Source organism: Emydura macquarii, unplaced genomic scaffold, assembly GCF_026122565.2.
Source record: "Emydura macquarii macquarii isolate MOO-44397 ecotype Brisbane River unplaced genomic scaffold, CSIRO-AGI_Emac_v2 contig_2422, whole genome shotgun sequence".
NCBI classification, from domain to species: Eukaryota; Metazoa; Chordata; order Testudines; family Chelidae; genus Emydura; species Emydura macquarii.
Genome location: NW_027132559.1, coordinates 10,254,951 through 10,276,697, shown reverse-complemented (window position 1 = coordinate 10,276,697; position 21,747 = coordinate 10,254,951). Strand labels below are relative to the sequence as shown.

The 21,747-nt window shown below is 42.1% G+C and overlaps 1 protein-coding gene across 3 annotated transcripts in view; it reads right to left on the bottom strand.

Moving 5' to 3' along the window:
• THRB (thyroid hormone receptor beta) overlaps nt 1-21,747 on the bottom strand; it is a 234,587-nt gene that overhangs the window by 60,113 nt on the left and 152,727 nt on the right. For all 3 annotated transcript variants that reach the window (XM_067561913.1, XM_067561912.1, XM_067561914.1), the window contains one exon: nt 7,768-7,831. In XM_067561913.1, coding sequence (XP_067418014.1) covers nt 7,768-7,831 — 64 coding nt within the window. The remainder of the gene's footprint in view (nt 1-7,767; nt 7,832-21,747) is intronic.

The following is a 21,747-nucleotide window of genomic DNA, read 5'->3' as shown; positions in this document are numbered from 1 at the left end:
AGGCAGTTTTTGTGTAAGTCCTGGTTTGCAAGGTACTTATATCTGTCTGCAAATATTACTCCTTGGTTTGATATTTCTCACTCCAGTTGTCAGGCTGAAGATGAAATTTTTTGGGAGGGCATGGGTTGGGATGGGGTAAATACTCATTTGGCATTTTTTAGCTATTTGTGCACAAATAAAATAATTCTTTATGACATTTCTGTTGCAATTCAAACAAGTCTTCTTTAAAAACATCAGATTTGCTGTGGAGTTAAGAACTGAGAATAAGTGCCTTTAACATGTCCAAATGAATTTGGTTTTGAAATAGCAGTTATAATTATTTGGAAATTGCGTACTGTGCATGCATCATACATAGTTTGTCATCATTTATTTAAGTATGTGCTAAGATGCTGAAGGCAGCTATATGAAGGTATCAGCATGCATATATCTGAAACCACACTCAACTCTGAGTGCAGAGTGTGCAACCACTTCTCTTCCTGAATTTCCCCTTTATTTGAATGTGTGATCATTATAATCTGTACTAAAAATGTATGTCTCTGAATGCATGCATCATATAGACTATGCAAAACTTGAGATTCACAACTGATAGGGTAGTAAAGATGTATAGACCAACACAATGTATTCCAATCCTGCCATAAGATGGGTCCCTGCAGGTCTAGATTTTCAGCTGACCCCTTCTCACAGCCAGAAATTACAAAATTTCATACACTCGGTAGGACTACCTAGATTCCTGTGGCTTTGCTCCAGGGCGAATTAAGTTTACTATGAGTGTGCATTCTAATAAATGCACATTCACATTTTTGTAAGAATTTATTTCTCTCTTATTTTATTTCCACTAGGCTTACATACAAAAACACTCACCGCCAGTGCAATTTTCAGTTTCTCATATACATTTCTGTTATACATTTACATAAAAAAGGAGTCCCTCTTTCTGAAAAAGCAGGTCCCTTTTTCTGTGTGTCACCAGGCCAACTGCCACCTGTCCTGAACATACCCTTGTGGCCTGAGATCAATCTCCAGGCAGCCTGCTTCAGTTTCTCCCTTTCAAGAGACATAAGACACCAAACAAAATTCAGTTCTGGGGCTTCTCCTCTCCCCCTCAATCTGCTCTCTGCAGTATTTCCATGCCATGGCAGGCCACTCTCAGCCCTACCTGGCTAGAGTTTTTTCTTATCTCCATGGAGTCTGTTTTCCCTGCTACACAGCCTTGTTCAGTCCTCTGGCTCTGGCTTCCAGGTCCAAAAACTTCCCCTTGGTCAAGGGTCTCCTGCAAGAGCCTCCTGCTCACTGCAGCTCTTCTGCACTCTCTGCCACACCTTCTTTTGGCTATTTTTCCCTGAGCATCCCCTCTTTCTGCAGCTTCCTATTGCTCTTATAGTGGAATCACCTGATTCCTGCTCAGAGGTGCCTCCTTAGTAACCAGGGTTGATTGACCTCAGGCCTTTAGCCCTTAAAGGGGCAAGCCACCTTGATACAGTGTCTCAAACTGGGCATCCAAAGTTTGAGGCGCACAGAATCATTTTGAAAAAACTACGAGTGTTCTGTAGCACTTTAAAGACTAACAAATTTAATTTCTGCAGGCATACGCTTTCGTGGGCTGTAACCCACTTCGTCAGATGAAAGGAATAGAAATCACATAGGAGGCATATATATACATATCCAAGGGAAGTAACAACAATGGGGAAGGTGGATGAAAGCAAAGTCCATTCAGTTAGAGTAGTTGAGAATCATTTTGGAAAATTTGGCATCTCTCTTTATCTTTATTTCTAGATAGAGGTGCAGCTATAGAGACAGACAGCCAGACTTCTACTTCCACACACACACAGACACGAACACATATGCTAAGGACACTGACTTAAAAATGACCACACTACTGCAATGATAAAGTTGAGATTTCAAATGCACCAGAATAAAATAATTAAAAAATAATGACTTCCATAGTAACTGTGATTTGGTTATACTACACAGAATGCCAAATCCTGTAATCCTTTCTCAGGCAAAACTCCCACTGATTTCAGTAACGAACGGAATGTTTGGCTAGTAGATCAACTTAGCAGTAATCAAAAATATAACATACACGCAAGAGGGCCATATATAAAAAAGTGAGCGGATATACATTCGTATAATACAACATACAATTCCTGGCAGTCTAATAAATTTTGGGCAAGCTTTTGCTCTCAGTCACATGGATGTAAATGAAGAGCAACTCCATGGACTTCAGAGAGCAGACACGAGACCTTTATTTTAATTCATTAAGGATGACCTCCCATCTGGCTCTAGACCTTTCTTAGGGTATATCTACACTGCAGACTGAAGTCGATTTACTTTAAATCAACTTTCATCCGCCGAATTTTAGAAGTCACAGGAGCGTGATCACACCACACTCCTTGCGCCAGGTTCTTGTGTCCCCACTTGCCACGCTTGGGTCGACATTCAAAGCAGTGAACCATGGGTAGCTATCCCATAGTGCAACTAGCCGCAGAGGCTTTTGGGAAGCTTGTCATCCTCCCATGATGCAATGTGCTCCCTCCCCCTCCCTTCTTGTCACAAACAAACTGCAAACGCTTTTTCTATGCCGCACACACACCATTGCTGGAGAGACATGGAGCCCGCTCAGCTCTGCACTATCATTGTGAGCATCACAAATACCTCATGGCTTATCCTGCAGTATTTTCAAAGGTGAGAGAGGAGGCACAGCACGGAAAATAGTGATGTTACTGAGGCTGCCCTGCTACAAGCCATAGAGCAGAACAATTCCTGTTAGCTGCAGGCTGTCATGCATCATCTTCAGTCTGTGGAGCGCCGGTTCTGGTCCCAGGAAACAAGCAAAGATTGGTGGGATCGCATCATTATGAAGGTGTGGGATGAGGAGCAGTGGCTGCAGAACTTCTGTATGTGAAAGGCCACTTTCTTTGAACTTTGCTCGGAGCTGTCCCTAGCCCTGAAGCGCATGAATACTTGCTTGAGGTCAGCTCTGACAGTGGAGAAACGAGTGGTCATCACTCTGTGGAAGCTGGCAACCCCAGACTGCTTCCAGTCAGTTGGGAATCAATTTGGAGTTAGTAAATCCACCATTGGAGCTGCTGTGATACAAGTGTGCAGGGCCATCAATAGGCTTCTGCGAAGAAGGGTAGGGACTTTGGGAAATGTGCAGGACATAGTGGACGGGTTTGCTGCAATGGGGTTCCCAAACTGTGGGGGGCCATAGAGGACACGCATATCCCTATCCTAGCACCTGATCACCTTGCCACAGAGTACATAAACTGGAAGGGATACTACTCAATGGTGTTGCAGGCCCTTGTGTATCACAGGGGACGTTTCACCGACATCAATGTGGGGTGGTCTGGAAAGGTGCATGATGCATGCATCTTTAGGAACTCAGGTCTGTTCAATAAGATGCTATTGGGCACTTTCTTCCCTGACCAAAAAATAAACATTGGGGATGTGGAAATGCCAATAGTGATCCTGGGGGATCCTGCCTACCCCTTGCTCCCTTGGCTAACGAAGCCCTAGCCTGGTTACCTGGACAGCAAGAAGGAGCGTTTCAATAACAGGCTCAGCAAGTGCATAATAGTGGTCGAATGTGCATTTGGCCGATTAAAAGCCAGATGGAGATATCTGATCACTAGGCTTGACATCAGTGAAAAGAACATCCCATCACTAATATCTGTGTGCTGTGTGTGTCATAATTTGTGTGAAACGAAGGGGGAAAAGTTCCCCCAGGGTTGGGCCATAGAGGCTGATAGGCTGGCTGCAAATTTCAAGTGGCCAGATTCCAGTGCTACGCTCAGAGCCAACCGCGGAGCGCTTTGGCTTCGGGAAGCATTGAAAAATCGCTTTTGCAATGAACTGCAGGAATGTATGTCTGTGCAGTGCCTTTATTTCCCATTCCTCACCCTCACCCTCAACCTCACTCCAGCGGCCCCCTCCCCTTCTCTCCGCACCAAAGCTATGAATGAATAAAGACAAATCTTTTTTAATGCTACGAAGTTTTATTTGTGACCCGTTTTTATGGGAGGAAAGGAGGTTGACTTAACATTGTAAAGTGTCACTGTGCAAGCAACTGTGGCTGTGAGCAGTTCTTAAAGGGGCCATCACATCCTTCTCCTAACCTCCACTGGTGTGGAGTGCAGCACGTACTGCAGCCTGCTCAGTATCCTCCTAGGCTGCTTGGGAGTGGGGGCTGATAACAAAGTGGTAGGCAGTGGAATGTTTTGGAGGGGCTGCAGAGGGAGTCTGTCCTGCCGCTGTTCTTCCTGGAGCTCTACCAGATGCCTCAGCATGTCGAACTGATCCCTCATAATATGCAACAACTCCTGTTGTGTATCACACTCCTGCTTCTGTGCAGATCTTATGTGTTCCATGTCCATGTCTAGTTTTTCAGACAAGGACATCCTCCAGGCTCTAAGCTCCGTGTCAGCAGCCGCAGAGGTGTTCATTAGTTCGCTGACCATGTCATCCTGTGTATTTGTCCCTGCTTCCTAATATGGGAAAGTCTTTCAGCTGGAGTTTGGCAACCGGGGGCCGAAGGCCGACGTGTCTACTGTAAGATAAGCAAAGCATAAAGTTGCTATTGTTAGCTGACCTAAAGTAGTAAAGGAAACGTTACAATGTAAAAAGTACTCCTTTTAATGTTCACAAGACTAAGCCAGACCCTCATTCCATTCTGTACATCTCGGAAGGATCAGACTGGCGTTACAGACATGGTAAGCAAGGGGCCTTGTATCTGTTATGGAGAGGCTTCATTAGCACTAAAATCCACAATCCACAATCTACACTTGAGCAAGGAGAGGGATTGGCGAGCTCCCCTGTAACATGCCAATGACCAGTTTGGGAGGAGGTGGGCAGAACATATTAGAGGACACTGCAGGTGAATTGTAGCAGCAGAAAACATAGGGCAACCAGTGTCCTGACCCATAATGCCCATTACAACAGCACTAGGACTTGGAATAGTCTTGGGGACGTGCCCAGGAACCCCATCCATGGCAGAGGAATAAAATGGAGTGACTGTATTGGTCAGGTACTTAAAATTTGCGCCATCTTCCTTAGGTGACCATGTGTGATATCAGTCTCCTGAGGGTAACACAGACGGAAAGGGAAGATTTGCTCAAGCATTGGGGTAAAGGCCTGGCCCTTGTGCTGCTGCATTGTGCTCCGTGATGATGCCTGCTTATTTAATAGCAGAGTGGTGTATAGCAGAAAAGTATCCTACCGTGGTGGAAGAAATAAAGCTGCCCTCCTCAAAAACCTTCTGCAAAGGTTAACAGATTACCTATATGAAAGTTTCCTTGAGATATCCACAGAGGATTCTCGGAGCACACCTCTACACATAAATAGTCTGTTCCAGGAGTAACCCTTCACTGAAGTTTGCCACCACCCAATAAGACCCTCCCCTCCAAAATACAAACTCCTTTTAAGAAGCTGGACTGGGACATAACCGCCAAAAAAAAGATTTTCCACACACACTCACCAGAAGTGCCTTCCCCTGCATCTCAATCGATCCTGCTGTCCTGTGTGTGGCTGGGCTGCTGTGGGGCAATGAACAGGTCCTGGCTCTCAAGGAGAATGGATACCCCACTCTCCTGCACCCTGCTCTTCTCATCCTCCTCCTCCTCCACAGAGTCCTCCTCATTCATCCTGGACTGGGATTTTTCAGTGGTATCGATGCTGCGTGGTGGCACAGTGGTGGGGTCACCACCGAGAATTGCATGCAGCTCCTCGTAAAAGCAGCATGTTTTGGGCGAGGAGCCAGAATGGCTTTTAGCTTCCTTAGTTTTCTGATAAGCCTGCCTCAGCTCTTTGATCTTAATGTGGCACTGCTGCGCGTCCCTGTTGTGACCTTTCTCCAACATGCCACGAGATATCTTTGAGAAGATATCTAAATTTCTTTTGCTGGCTTGGAGCTGAGCCAGAACAGACTCTTCACTCCACAGACCCAAGACCTCCAGAGATCCAAGACCTCTGGTCAACTTCAAGATGGATCGTGTTTGGACCATGCAGTCACCATGAGCAGTTTAGTGACAAAGCTCTCTCCACACTGTCTAAACTAGAAATGGAAATTCAAAATTTCCTGGGGCTTGAGGGGAGGAGCTATTTCCTGTTTACGTGGCCACATTACAGCAGAGCGTGAATGTCCAGAGCGGTCACAATGGGGCATTATGGGATATCTCCCAGAGGCCAATGGTGCCAATTTACATTGTGCTCTACCTATACTGATGCAAATTCGACCCATGAAATTCGATTTGAGCGCTACACCACTTGCAGAGGTGGTTTTATTAGGTCGACTTTTACTGCGCTTTAAATCGACGGAACTTACGTGCCAGTGGAGACGCATACTTTAGGGGAGGTTGATGTAAGTGTTGTTACATTGACCTCCATTGCCAGTGTAGACCAGGCCTCAAGCAATGCTGTAGCCAAAGATTTGAAAAGCTTTATATTCCAGGCGTGCTCTTTTCTGCATTCTCAACCATGCAGGGAATTACAAGCTCTCTTAATAAGAAATGAAAAATTAAAATGGATTGGGATGAAAAACACTTGAAAGCTGCAGCTGCACAGACACTTTTATTTTAAAATCAACTACTTTCACCCAGCCATTTTTACTTTACACATATCTGCTCACGCTGCTTACTACTATTTATAAATGCTAAAGAGCCATGTTATTTAACCTCTTCCCTGCATTCAGGGCATTTCATAATCTCCCTCCCCCTGGAGAAACACAGTGAGCCATTTTTCTTTGGGGAGTCACAATGTCTCCAGGTGATATCAGTGCACAGGGCCTGAGCACTGGGTACTTTATGACCTTTATGGGTGCAGCTTTCTACCCTCTGTGGCAAAGTGCATGGGGGGAGGGGCAAAGCCAAGACCTACCCCTCCTTGGGGCACAGAGCACTCTCAAGGGAGTCGGGATGGAATGCCCACTGAGCACAGTGACTGGAAGTCAGTTTGACCCATTGTGACTTCCCCCAACTAGCTCAAAATTAGCACCCTACATCTCACACATGAGCTTTTAAACTAAAACATGCGAGTTTTGAAATGATAAAAAGCTGCTGACAAACAAGGCAGCACCAACGGTTTCTTTTTGAAAATGCAAATTAAAACAAACAAACAAACCCTAAAATATACTGTGAAAGTGAGAGATTCTCTGGGATTCAATATCATTCCTGGGTACTGCATCTTTGTAGACATCCCACTCTTGGATTACAATTATTTTTAACACGAGTAATTCTAACGCTAAGTGAGCATTCACATATTTTATATCTAAAAGGGGACAGGATGGTCAAGGGGGACTTGAAATGAAGTATAGAGCCTTTCGCATCTGGATCCTTAGCCTCAGTTCACCCCAGGTCAGTCGTAATGATCGCCATTTTCACAGGATGATTGCTTAACGGTCTGAGTGTTATTTCAATCCAGTCCTTAGAGGACATGTCCTCATCACAGAAAGCACCCCTCCCCCCCCAACGCAGTTGGTGGCAATTTCCACCATGTTGGCAGTTTCAGCAGAGGAGTCAAGGAAAGAATGTGCACAGTCAATGAACTACTCACTCACTGCCTGGAGCTGGCCCCTCCAACAGGGGAGGTCAGGCACATGTGTAGGGTGATGTGGGGGAAGCTTGCTACCCATCTTCTACCTGTTCTGGGGGTACAAGGAGGACTTCGGTCTCCAGGACCAATTCAATTCAGAACCTTTCAAAAGCACTCAATGCCCATAAAATGTTAAATAAAATAATACATGACACTGTGTAGAGACCTCGTATAAAATATGGGTACCTGACATACTGCTGGGAGTTATGGATAAGTAATCATTCTCATTCTTCTTTTTCACCAATATCACCTGCCAAGAGGAGAAAAAAATATATGTGATACATCCATAAATGTAAAATAGTTGGGCTAACATTAGCATTAAAACAGGATAAGACATTTTTGATACTGGATGCCACAGTCCAGATCTGCTGGCATTTCACATGCACCAAATCTGAGGTGTCTTGCACCACTGAGGATGGCAGCAAATGTGAGCTACTGCCTGAATTCTGGCAGACTGGAAGAGTTGTGGAAGACCAGGTTTTTGGATGCATATTCAGAGAGCATGAGACTGTGGGAGAAAAATGTTCCCACTCACACCACAGAACTACCAGCTGGGGAATGCTTTCCCCTAGATTTCTTGCAGAAATTTCCTCTGGATCCTCATTAATATGTACTTTTGGAATATATATTGTATGCCAGAGAATTTGGCCCATTAGGCATGTTTACAGGTCTTTAAAATTCTTTATGTTATTATTTCTAGTGAAACACGTATATTAGTCTGAAGTACAGCAGTAAGCGAGGAGTTAATTAGGAGACCTCAGCTTCTTATTACATTGTTTCTTTTTCAGTCATCTGACTGCAGAAAATTTGTAACACACAAGCCTTTTAATGCTTATGAATTTCTGGTAACCAAAGGTGCCATTATTTTCACTAGAACAGCAACACATTCCTTGTTCCTTATTATTAAACCTTTGAACAATGGCATTCTCCACGTTGCCTATAAAGTTATGGTCACAAAGACTTTATACATACAAGCATCTCCCTCTCTTGCCATACGTGTACACACATACACCTGTAATACATATTGATACCCCTCTACTAAGCAGTAGCAAATGTCTGCAGATCAGTACCATACTGAAAGAGAAACCAGTGACATAGAGTTATGTCATCTTATTGCAACCTGTTTATTTTAAACTATATACATCAGTTCTGGAACACAGATGCCACAAACAGCACACAGGAATCTCAGCCCAATGTCAAGTTCCTAATGAGCAACTTTGCCCCCAGCCTCGACTCTAGTTAGTGACATGATGACAGAGAATAAATTCTTCTGCTGCTTGCAACAGCTCCTTCAGTGAGAAATTACATCACAAAACTAAAAACAATGCAGCATTTCTTCCAAGACCGAACAGTGCTCATGCACTACGCAAAAGAACTGTAGATCTACATGTAACAGCACCAGCTGGTGCTTCTCATTATAACAATATCATTTATCTCCCTTGCTGCTTCTCCCAACACATCCATTTCTATCTACATATTTCATTATATCTATTGAGAATGTGTGTTTCACAAAGGAAAATGAATGAATGTAAAGGTTTAAAAATGCAAAGATGCCTTCCAGAGGCAGTGGAAATTACTGCTATTGACTGAAAGCTTTTTGTATGTGTATTCTTATTTGCTTTAGATTTATTTGAGTTTGGGACACTTCCTCCCCTCCTTGAGAGATAATTGACCTGGTCTCCAGCTAAGGTTCTGGCCCATAAACTTTATAGTAAAGTTGTTGGCATTATTTCACAATAATCAATACATCTATTACGTAGTTGTTGTGTGGTGTCTTTCTTATAGACAAGTACTACAAAACATAGTATTTCCTTCAGTAATTAAATCAAATAACTTAATTGTAAAAGAAATACAAGCTTTAGATATCGTCAGCAAGAAAATGCTATATGTTATTAGTGTTATTATTCTTTTAACTGAAAATCCCTTTTAAAATTAAACTAGAGGATACACTGTTAAAACAAATAGGCCTTTTCCATATATTCTTTAACACAGCGGTTCTCAGACTTCACTGCACCACGACCCCCTTTGGAAAACAAAAATTACTACACGACCCCGGGAAGGGGGACCGAAGCCAGAGCCTGAGCCTGAACCCCAATGCCCCAGGCAGTGGGGGGTGGGGGAGAGGAAATCGAGAGGGGGCAAAGCCTGACAACTTCAGCCTCGGGTGGGGGGGGGCTGTAACCTGAGCCTTGCCACCCAGGGCTGAAGCCCTGGGCCCCAGCAAGTCTAATGCCAGCCTTAGCAACCCCATTAAAAGGGGGTCACAACCAACTTTGAGAAGTGCTGCTTTAAACACACAAGCTGCAGTATGTGAAAGTAAATGCTTGGGGCGGAGTAAATGTGGGCTCTTAGCCCACAGATAGCCAGAGTAATCTATCAGGCTTTGTGCATGGAACTCCACGGGGACTTGGAGGAACAGAATGCACTACCACACAAATTGTGGCGTAACGTCTCACTGTCTTTATTTACACCTAGAAGCTGGAACACCAGCTGCACACCCTCTGCACCATCTATGTGGAGGATTTAGGCCTTGGGTCTCTAGTAGCCCTTCTGTTTTGGCCTACATGGGTCTGGCATGGAACTCCCTCTGCAGGGTGTAGGGGGCACAAAGGCCCCACTGCATGTCTGTTCCACCTGTCATCCCCTCGTGAAGGGCAACCAGGAGTGTAAGACAATGCTATAAATTAATGTGATGTCATGCCAGTGAATACTGAAAATCAGCCAACCATATTATGAGGACCTACGTCAGGATTCCCAGATAAAAGGCACATCACACTGACTTTGAGGTAAAACAAGAAAAATGTTTTTTCATTTATCAGGCTCGCTTATCCACATTACTTCCCCTTGATTAATTATGCAGCCGGAACCCCTTATTATAATTTGCTTGTCATCATGTTATCCTCTAGCTCCCTCTAGTGCATCACTGTTATCAACCATGAACAGGATGTCATACCAGCTGTGAATTATGACACTGAAACAGTCATATCCACTAAAGTGACCAGGGAAGTCTGCTCCAGCAATAAAGTGCTACTAATGTGTTAAGGGAGTGACACACCAGGGGTAGAAAGTTAGCAAGAAACAGTCAGTAATGGGAGGAGAAGAAGACAGGAGCCACAAAAGGATTAGCAAAGATGTTTGCAGAAGTGTGTACATAAGCAGGTGAAAGACAGAAGCTCTCTTTGGGAACCTGGGCAGGGTATATATCTGAATTTAGAGCCACACATGATGCAAAATAAGAAACAGCTGCATGTAATCTCTTGAGTCTCCTTGAGCTTCACTCTCATGATTTATGACACAGACACATACTCCTAATGAAATTATAGTACTATAATTCACTGTTATTTATTCTCTGTAGACATTATTAGAAACCTACTTGTCCAATGTCAGGATTTTCCCATGCGAGTTGAGCCTGCATAATGTAATGTATTTGTATATTATCATCATTGTAACTTATTCTTCATTTGTTTTCATCATTTTTGAGCCATTTAATTGGATGTGTTTGCTCAATCTTAAAAATACATTAATTGTCATTCCAAAATTTGGAATTGCTACACCAAGTTCCCAAAGTATTTAAAGGACCTCAACTTTTATGGTAATTATAAGAGCAAGTAAAAAAATAAAACCTCCTAGGTGAAGGTTTTATGGGACAAAGGGTTAAAATAATCAGCCAGCTTGCATGTTCTGATGTGTTTGTGTCCCCACACACATGCTGCCTGAAAGCATATCTGGACTCTCCTTAGAAATAACAGTATGGCCTTTAATCTTTAGCTGAAAACAGATATTCTGTTTCACTTTTGCCATGCACCAAACAAATAAAGAGGCCTCAAAGAAAACTTTATTCTCTTTTTACTGACATCTTGTGGACCTTTGAGGTATTTTACACTCTACAAACAACAAATTAAACAGGAAACAAGTAAACACAGATCAGGTCTGCTCCTACTTCCATTAAAGTCAGGATCAGGCCCCTTCCAACATGCCACTGGAGCTAGGAATCTTACCAATAAACCATTTGCCTAAATTTAGTTGTGGTTAGATGACTCACTGACAACCATATATTAAAAACAAATCATCAAGTTTCGGGAATAAACCATTTGTCATCGTCCCTCCTGTAAATAATTAGTTATTAATCTTAAAATTATTGTCTGCAAGCCAATTTAAAAAAAAGAAAGAAAAGTAAAAGCTTTTTCAACCAGTAGTTTTAGGGACCAAATCCCAATCCCATTGGGAGTTTTGCCATTTTCCTTAATGAGACCAGTATTTGGAATGAAATAGTCACTCGTGTAAAAAATCATTATTAAATGAATGACAGGAAAGATGGTAATTTGTTTAAGGCACTACACTGAGACTTAAGAGACCTGGCACTGCCACAGACCTGTGTGATTTGGGGCAAGTAAGTAATTTAATCTTTCTGTGCCACAGTTCCCTATCTGTAAAATTGAGAGACTACTTTCTTCCTCTTACCCTTGTCTGCGTAGCACAATGGGCCCCTGTCTGGTTGGGGGTCTAACCCCTGCTATATGACAAATAATAAATGAAGTGGCTGTTTTATAGATGACAATGATTTTTAATAGTGTCTCTTGATTAAATGATTCTGGAATTAAAAATTATTTGCAGTAAATACAATTATATTTGCAGTAAATAAAATAACTTTCTCTTAAGGAACGTGGCAAGCTGCTGTTCAGTGTGTGCTGTTTATCTATTTTGTTGTACCAAAGGTTGAATGTTTTTGACCACGGAGCCACTATCCCATCCCTGTGGGCCCACTATCCCATTGACTTTGGCACCCCTGTTTCTCACCATGGTTCTTCCAGCCAGTTCAAAAGAACTGGAACTCCGGTTACAGTTTTTACCCCCTTGGGAAGCTATGCAGCCAGCAGATATTTGCAGTAACACAGTGCGGCCTTTTCAAACCAAGGCAGTTTTTATTAGGCTATGGCTACACTTAAACTGCAATAATGGCACCACTGCAGCTACACTGCTGTAGCATTTCAGTGTAGACACTCACTACAGCAATGGGAGGGGTTCTCCCATCACTGAAGTTAATCCACTTCCCTGAGAGGTGGTAGCTAGACCAATGGAAGAAACACTGGGGGGGTCAGATTGCTTAACCATGTTGCTCAGGAGGGTGGACCTGTCCTTAGTCAACTGGAATACCGTACCGAAGGGTCCTTAGTCTAGAAAGGAAAGAGTTCAGATACCCATGTGCTCACACCTTAGTCATTTGTTTCCAGTCCCTTCATGACCAGTGGGTAACAATACAAAACGAGAGGGAAAACTGAGTTACACACATTTTTTCTTAAAAACAATACAGAAAAGCCTCACATTCTTCACAGTTTTCTCTAGATCTAGTATTGTAATCTGTTTGAGGGGAGGAAACAGAATGGGTGGTGCCTAAACTAGCTACAGAACTTTCCTCGTTGGAGGCTGGTTAAGTGTAGAGGATGTTAGAGAAAATCTGGTTCTCATTCAAAATCAGTTACTGATAGAAAAAGGTTGTAAAAGGGAACAAATAGCATCCAGGCAGGAGATTTATGGGGCAGATCCTTTCACCACAACAGGCCAGTAATGTATGGAATTCATACGTTATGAACTTTAGTGTATAATTTTCCCTTTCTGCACTCCACAGATGATACAGCTTTTACATGAGGGAGACATGGTGGATGAGGTAATATCTTCTGGTCTGGAAAAGGTGATCAGCTGAGTCACAGCTAAATACAAGATAGAACAGATTGTAGTTAGCTGTGGCACTCTGATTACCTTTCCCAGACCTGAAGAGGAGCTCTGTGAAGCTTAAAAGCTTGTCTCTTTAACCAACAGAAATTGCTCTAATAAAAGGTAAAAACAACGAGAGTCCTATAGCACTGTAAAGACTAACAAATTTAATTTCTGCAGGCATAAACTTTCATGGGCTGTAACCCACTTCATCAGATGTAAGGAATAGAAATCACATAGGAGGTATATATATACATATCCAAGGGTAAGGAACAACAACCTTCTTTTTCTCATATCCTGGGACCAACAGAAATACAACCACACTGCACAAAAATTTTTAGACTTCCACTGTTAGTGTTACCACCCAGGAAGCAGTCTCTAGCAGATGAACTTGTGCCTTTAGCTTTGTCTAGTGTTTCTGCAGGAGGGCTAGCCAGGCTCTTTCCTTACAATTCAACCTTTCCAGACATGAGGGATTTCCCTATCCTGCTACTTTCAGATAAGCCACATCCCAAGCACTAGTTGCAGATACATGGCAGTTAAGGTTGCAAAAGATTTCTCCTGTCCTTTCAATACAGATATTCTGAAACTTATTCTCAGCCTCCAGATTTGCAGCCACATACTGTGTGTGTGATTCGATGTCAGGAAAAGAAGATTCAGATTTGTCCAAACACAAAAGAAACACTAAAAATAGCTGCATACTCCTCCTTTCCCCTTATCATATCTTCAGTAATCCTAGTCTCCCCTGGCCAGAGAAAGTCATATTTGAAATTCATTCCCAAACCTGGATTTCCAGTTTAGCAGCACATCAGTCTGTTTGCTTGACAAGCCAGGAGCCAGTAATTGTTCTTACTCTTTTTCATCGTAACAAAAGGTGATTAATCTATCAACTGTAACCAGTTTTGTTAAATACAGACGCACACAACACATCCCACAGAACTCCTCCTCTCTCATATAAATTTACTGAATTAAACAACAAACCTGAGAGGCATTGAATGGCTCAGCAGATTAGGAATGGGGTATAGAGGCCTTTCACCTCTAGGCCACTGTTTGAGATCTAAGTAGTGGCTGTTAGTCTTTACCATCCAATGGCTGTTTGGTGATGTATGTAAAATGATTTTATGGTTTGAGTTCAGTCCCCTGAGGACAAATGTTCGCATCACAAAAGAAAGTCTTACTGGCAAATGTCACTGCAGAGATGCCAAAGAGTGAATGGGCATGAAGAGAAATGACTGACTGACTTTTCACCTGGTCTCTTTCCAGAAAAGAGCTGCTAAGCAACATGGAGATGCCAGCATTGCTGCCGCTTGTCTATTCTACAGAGAGAAGACTCAGTCTCCAGTACTGTCAATAGAGCATTTGCCAGAAAGCATAAAAAATTCAGTCAAAAGCATTAGGCCAGTTTCTCTTTCATAATTTAGTCTCCCAGAACCATCTCTTTTTAAAAGCCTATCATAGTTTATTGTGATGAAGTCAAGGCACGGAACCTGTTCTAAAGTCTATAATTACATTGCCAGCAGGAAATAATATACTTTCAGTGCACACTAGTAGATAGACTTGCCAGGTAACAAAATGGCTTCCGTCAATGTACCGCCAATATTTCTTGTGTACGTTCAATCAAAAGTGACTCTGATATCTACACACAACTCAACATATGACTTTACAACATAATTGATAACAGAAAGGCCCATGCACATCCCAAGGCCGCGCTGGATATAGACCCCCTGAGCTAGTAAAATGAGGTGGTGAGTCTTGGGAGGTTCTATACATATTTAAATACCACTGATTAGAGGTCATCAGCAGCACTTCCCAGTCCCAAGAGGTATGCAGCAAATTAGATTATCTTACCCTTTAAGAAAAATTGTGAGAGACTTGTCCATTCATTTTCAATTAGAAAAGGTGGTTCTGACTCTGCCATTCAGTTACTGTGTGACCTTAGGAAAGTTGCTTATCCTCACTGTTCCACAGTTAGCACATCTGATAAATGGGCATAATAATATATACCTCCATCACAGGGGTGTTGTGATGCTTAAATAAGTAGCATTGGCCTGGATTGTCTTTGGATCTGATTCTTTACATGTCCATTGGTGGGCTAGCAGTCTCCACTACACCGGCCCTTCCTCTTCTGTACCCCACAGAGGGTGTTCTGCGAGTCTGGAGTCTGGGAGAAGGTGAAGGAAAGGACTGGGTGGGTTCAGGATAGGGCAGGGTTGAATGCATAACATAACCCTTCTGGTTCAATGGAAAATATCTGAAAAGATAACAGAGCCTGGATATACAGTGTTCCCCCTTCTGTGGGTTCAGGGCCTACTATGCCTGGGGGAGAGGGTGATATTTGTGATTGCAACTTAGCTGAAGCTGTGTTGATGATAAGCCAAGGATTGTTGGGAGAAAGAGCCTGAGGGGAGCCATAGGACCTCTTTGCAGAGGGGTTCTGGCCTCCTATGAGTCTCTGGGAAATGATGTAATCAGGCCCCAGAGGGCGCTGGTGCAAGAATAGGTTAGGGGCCCCCTTCCCAGTTCTGAAATCTAAAATTTTGCTTACCTCCAACACCATGGCCTGCAACCTACCCTCCCGTCCCTCAACATTCCCCCCCCAGCCCAACAATCCCCAGCCCTCCACACCTTCCACAATTCCCCCACTGCCGCAGCATTCCTCATTCTCCCTCACATCCCCCATAACTCACCCCGAGGCCCCATATATCCTACTTGCCCCAAAACCCTCACTCCACAGTCCCTCAACACTTCCCTCTCATCCCACAGCCCACCAACAACTCACCCCCAAACCCTTCACCTGCCGCCCCTGAGACATTCCTGGCCACTTACTGACACTCCCCTGCCCCAGCTCCGCGCTCCTCTCCTGTCCTAGGTGAGGATGGCTTCTGAGCCTGGCTGACCAGTGGCTCCACTCGCTTCCATCACCCATGCTGAACTCAAACGGTGTGGGCCAAATTTGAGTGATGAATGGCATTGCAACTGGGCACACAGGGTCACAGCGCCACTCAGGTTTGGCCCAGTTGCCTGTCCATCATGAACCCGTGTGCCAAGTTGCAATGCCAGCCACTCAAATTTTGTCTGGCTGTCTCCCCCACTGTCATGATGGAGGAGCAGCCAGGCCAAACCTGTGTGGCATTGTGACATCTGAGTGCCCAGTCGGAATGCCACACAAATTTGGCACATCTGATGCAGGAGCAGCCAGGACAGATTTGAGTGAGTGGCATTGTAACCCCATACACCAGACTGTTGAGGTGCAGGCAGAGGTGAGGAGCAGGGAGCAGACTGAGGTGTTTGCCGGAAATATGGAGGAGATGAGGAGGTTGCAAAAAGATGCTGGGGCAGGAGGTAAACAGAAAGAAATGAGAGGTATGTGACATGTAAAGAAACTGAGTGGTGTATAGGAAATAGGCAAATCAGCAGGTGTGTTTCCCCTATGATGGGAGCAGGTAGGGAACAGGAGATTGTGAAGGGAGTCAGGAAAGGTAGATGACAGGACAGTGATAAGGGAGGAGGACTAGAGGGAGACAGATTAGGAGAAAGTGAAAGGCATCCCTTCTGAGGAGGAATGGGGAGGCTCACATTTAAGATTAATTTTTTAACCTGAAAAGCTCATGCCCACTTTGGAGGCAGATGACTTCCCCTAAAGGCTAAAGAAAATCCCCGGAAGTTGGTGAAAAACAAAGCAGTTTAATTAAAATCTTATGATTTTTGAGCCAATATCATGATAGTGTGGTGTCTGACATTTGATTTTTGAAGGCTTAGGGCTGGCAATATTGCTTCTATCCCAGTCATTTCCAGAACGTTTGGCTGTGATCGCATAAACACTGCATTATGTCTTGAATGCAGGATCAGTCAGGAGGGAAAACTGAGCTATGACAGAGAAAGCCCTTACTAAAACATAAATACCCTAAGCAACAACAAAGGGAACACTCAAAGGCAGTTGCTGAGTAGATTTTGTTGGTGTTTAAGTGTTTTTAGATTCATAAGGCCAGAAGGGGCCATCATGAGTCTAGTCTGACCAGCATAATGCAGGCCATAGAATTTTATGCAGTGATTCCTGCATAGGGCCCAGTGTTGTCCCTTTCAGCTTTGTTCTAATGTAAAAGTCCCTTTTAAAATGCAGTTCTTGTGGTTCTGTAATTGGGAACTGGCGACATGAAGGGGAAAACGCCAGTTAATTTTCATCAGGTGTTCCGGACTAGGAGCCCTTACATTTTGTTTTGGCACAAGATGTGGCACTTTTATTTTTCTTGGGGACTATCTTGGCTTTGTGGTGAAGGATTAACTTGATGTGTCATCTGAACATTTTGTTCTGTAAACTCTCTCCACAAAAGCTACTTTCATTTGAGCCTCCACTTTCTCTGAGAAAAAGTCTGAACTGGAGACTTCAACTGCAATTTATTAAAGTCAGTCAGCAGTGAATGGGCAGTGCTTATTATTAATTGAATATGCTTGCAATATATTTTTAATAGTAAACCAAAGTTAACATTTTTGGACTATGTTATGTGGGAGATTCTTTTTCACTAGCAGCTTCAGTGGAATATTCTGAGGCCACAGTTTATATTAGATGATGCCTACAAAATAAGCAAGCAGCATTCTCTTCCTTCAAAAAAGTTACTGGACAACTCAGTGCCCTGTGAGAAATGATATCAGCTCAGTTCCTAGCCAACATGTATCCCCACCACAAAAACCACCATCACAATTAGTTTGCCCAGGAAACAATACTGTGCCGTAAATGATTCATTAAGTAGGATATACCTTTCACATAAACATTTTCTGTCTCTTATCCTGCAGCATTAGATCATATTAGCAAAGAGACACTGTACCCTACAATTAGGACGTCTGCCAGTAGTACTGTCTATTCCTAGTCCTTCCTTTTCATAGAGAATAGTGGCAGTATTCTAAAGTGGCAGTCCTCTTTCCAACGGGGTACTTATTTTACCATTTAGCTTCAACATTTCCTTATTTTATCTTGTCACTAAACTACACTGAGAGGTGCCGAGCACTCTCAACTCAACATGAGTTGTTGACCCTCTGCATCTCTCTGGTTCAAACCATAAAATAGTGAATGTTCAGCTCTGTACTGAAAAGTACAGAAAGTCCCTGAGTTTCAGCAGGTTGTCTACAAAGTGAAAACCTGACAATTACTACATGCAGATAATACTTTTAATAAACTATTAAAGTAATCTCAGCTCCAGCCTCCTCAGGTGGATTTTTGAAAGCATTTGGATTTCAATGAGCAGAATTGTAAAATGAACAGTGTTGGTTCAGATGGACAGAAATCATTTTAAAGAAGTCCAGTGCTAATGAGACTGCTATCCTTGTACATGGCTTTCTGTGTACAATGACTAATGTAATGCTGTCTATGTGATATATGAATATTTCTAGAGATAGTTTAGATGGTCTGCAACCTCTGGAAAGGTAACATAATTTAATATGGTAACAGATAAATTTATGATTTTATCAGAACTTCTTGTATGAAATTATTTTGGTGTGTTTGTGTGAATAAGACCTCTCACCTACTGGAAAATATCATATTTAATCTGTCAGGGCAGCCGGGGAATGCTGAAAGACAGCTAAAACATGTTTTCAAAATTCCCCAAAGGTTCTAATATACCATTATCATCCCCTTTGCTTAACCAACTGAGCAGAGAAAGAGCTTTAGGTTGTCTTTAAGCAGGATGGATACTAAGCAGAAAATGTAATGAGTCAGTACTGGTTATAAATTAAAGTTATGCTTGCCTTGCTTAATACATAAATGCATAAATAATGGTACCACACTTACAGAATATATGAATCTGATCATCATTTGGTATCACAGTTGTGAGTTTGTTAACATTAGATATATAGTTCTAAAGGCTGCATATATGCTGCTTAAACACACCACTAGGTTAGAAAACAATCCCTTTAGGGTTGTGGAGCACTAGCTGACATATCACCCAGCTCCTGTGCTTAGCAGCGGCCAAAAGTATTTAGGCCTGCTGCACGAATACAAAGGAGGGAAGAGGAAAAGCCAAAGAAGCCCCACCATTATCACTTTTGAAAACATGAGCAACAAAGAGTAGGCTCTCATCAGATCAGTCGTGCCACCTCCCTACAAAATTGTTCCTGGAAGCCCATCAAAACCCTCCTTACAGTCCAGGAAGAGTGTATGTGAGCCTTTATGTACGCATACGATGATTAGAGGCTTGTACCTTAGCATTAATGGAGTTGGGAGCCTCACTTACTTTACAGATAACTTTATGATACACAGCAACCAATTTTTGAAAATTGAATTTTGTGCCTCTTTCGCACTGTTTATTAAGCACAAAGATTGCAAAGGGTCTTTTTGTTTTGTTTTGTTAGTTGCTTTACATATTTTTTTCTGCTTGTTTTTAGCCTCAGAAATATCAGGAATGTCAAATCTCATCATCCCTGTGTCTGCTATAGGACTCCTTTTGATTTTCAGAGATGTCTGTTGCAAGTCCAAAAGGGCAAGGGGCTTCAAACACAGACAAAGATAGCCTTGCTTCCTAGTGCTCTTTAGCACATGACAATGTTTGGTGATGACTGCGAACAAAACTTTGGAAAAATACTGATAAAAATGTCACAGAAATGGTCACAAAAATGGGTCCATTTCAAACTCTGCAAGATGGAAACCAGCCTAGAAATTTTTGTATTTCCCATTAAACTATTTCTTCATTTTTCAGTCAGCTCCACCAAAAATCCTTTCCCCTCACTTGCTCAGTCTCTTGAATCTTGTGATGTTGTAATGTCATTAGTTCACCAGTCACTATAAAAGTAGATCTATAACATATCTATAACATACCCAAAATAAAATAAAATAAAAGTCAAAACCTCATCCTCATCCTTTTTATGAAAAAATCAAACAAACAAACCTTACATGCCTTCTTTGTATGTCACACAGATGTAAAAAAAAAAAAAAAAGAATATGAGCTCTGTATTTTACTTGTACAGGCCCTCTTTAACAGAAAGCCTTTTAACAGAAGCTAGATGCACTCACAAATGTTCTGTCTGATTTGCAGTTGTGTATTAAAGATGTGTATAAAGTTAGTGATTTAGGCCTTAAATCAGCAAGGTATTTAAGCACATTCATAAGTATCTTGCTAAATAAGGATCCTAGTGGGGGCTATTGAATATGATGATTATGAATAAAATAAAATAATAGCTTAAATGTAAGTAGTTATTTTTGTATATCTTTTATCGTATTTGTTTTAAGAGCATTGGAGATACCACAAGGCTTTGATGTAAAATTTTTCTTATTTTTGTTTTCTGCTCTCACAATTCAGGACACATTAGCTCTCATTTAAATTTCAATAAAGAACAGTTTATCTTCCATGTTAATTTTCATCACTGCTCATTGTGAAGTCTGTAAGTGATGAACTGTTCCCTGCAATTACTTGCAGGTCATCTTGAATTAACCAGAAACTCTGTACAAATGACTAATAAAAGATAACCATAAAGATAGTAATTTTCAGATGGTTTTATTGAATGTGGTAATTTTCCATCATCATTAACTGAATTTAAAAAATTACATTTTTTTTAAACCTCAGGCAGGAGGCATCTGAATGAAACTTGTCAAACAAAGACATATTTTGTCCATGTATCTTGTGTTTGCAGAAATAAATATGATTTGAATGCAAATGTCACTTTATTGAACGGAGATGAGAATTACCTTAAAGATTTACATATTTCAGAGGTATTTCAGCAGGATTAAGCTGCTTCAAGCTGGCTGCTTTCCTTAACCAAAGCTTTATAGATACAGTGGTTTGCTTTAAAAAGTGAGTCTAACTACTGAAAAGTCGTTTTCCATATCAAGGATCTCAGGAAACTTACTGCTGGCAGATATTTAGAGCTGTGTAGAAAGCCTTGGATGAACAAATGGAGAAGATTCAGTTATAGGCAGAGAATCAGGCCCATGATTTTGCACCTACTGAAATTTGGGGAGTTTCAAGACCTGAATCTGCATCTGAATTTTCTACATGGTTCCTCTCTTTACAACTGGCCAAATTAAAACCTTGGATCCAGATGTCCCCAAACTTTGGAGTGTTCAACATCCAGATCAAGACCTGAGATCTGTGGGATGAGTGTGCCTCTAATTATAGTTTGGGAAAAATTTTGAGGTACTGTTTAATGTGAATAAAATTTAAGCTGTAGGACCCCAACAACATTTAAGGTAATAGCACCAGTTGCCTCTTCTCTGATGAATATTTACAGGCAGCAGAACGTAACAGAATGGGATGTAGGAAGGGTGAAAATCTGTCCTGCTCATTTCTGGGAACAAATTGGTTGCATGAATTCTGCAGCGTATTAGTGTACTGCTGTAGGAACAGCTAAAGGGAGAATTGATATTGTCCATGAGCTTGCAATGTGATATGACACTAAAGAAGCGTAATGAAATTTTGGGATGCATAAGCAGGGGCATCATGTCATGCTGCTTATCATTACTGGTGGATA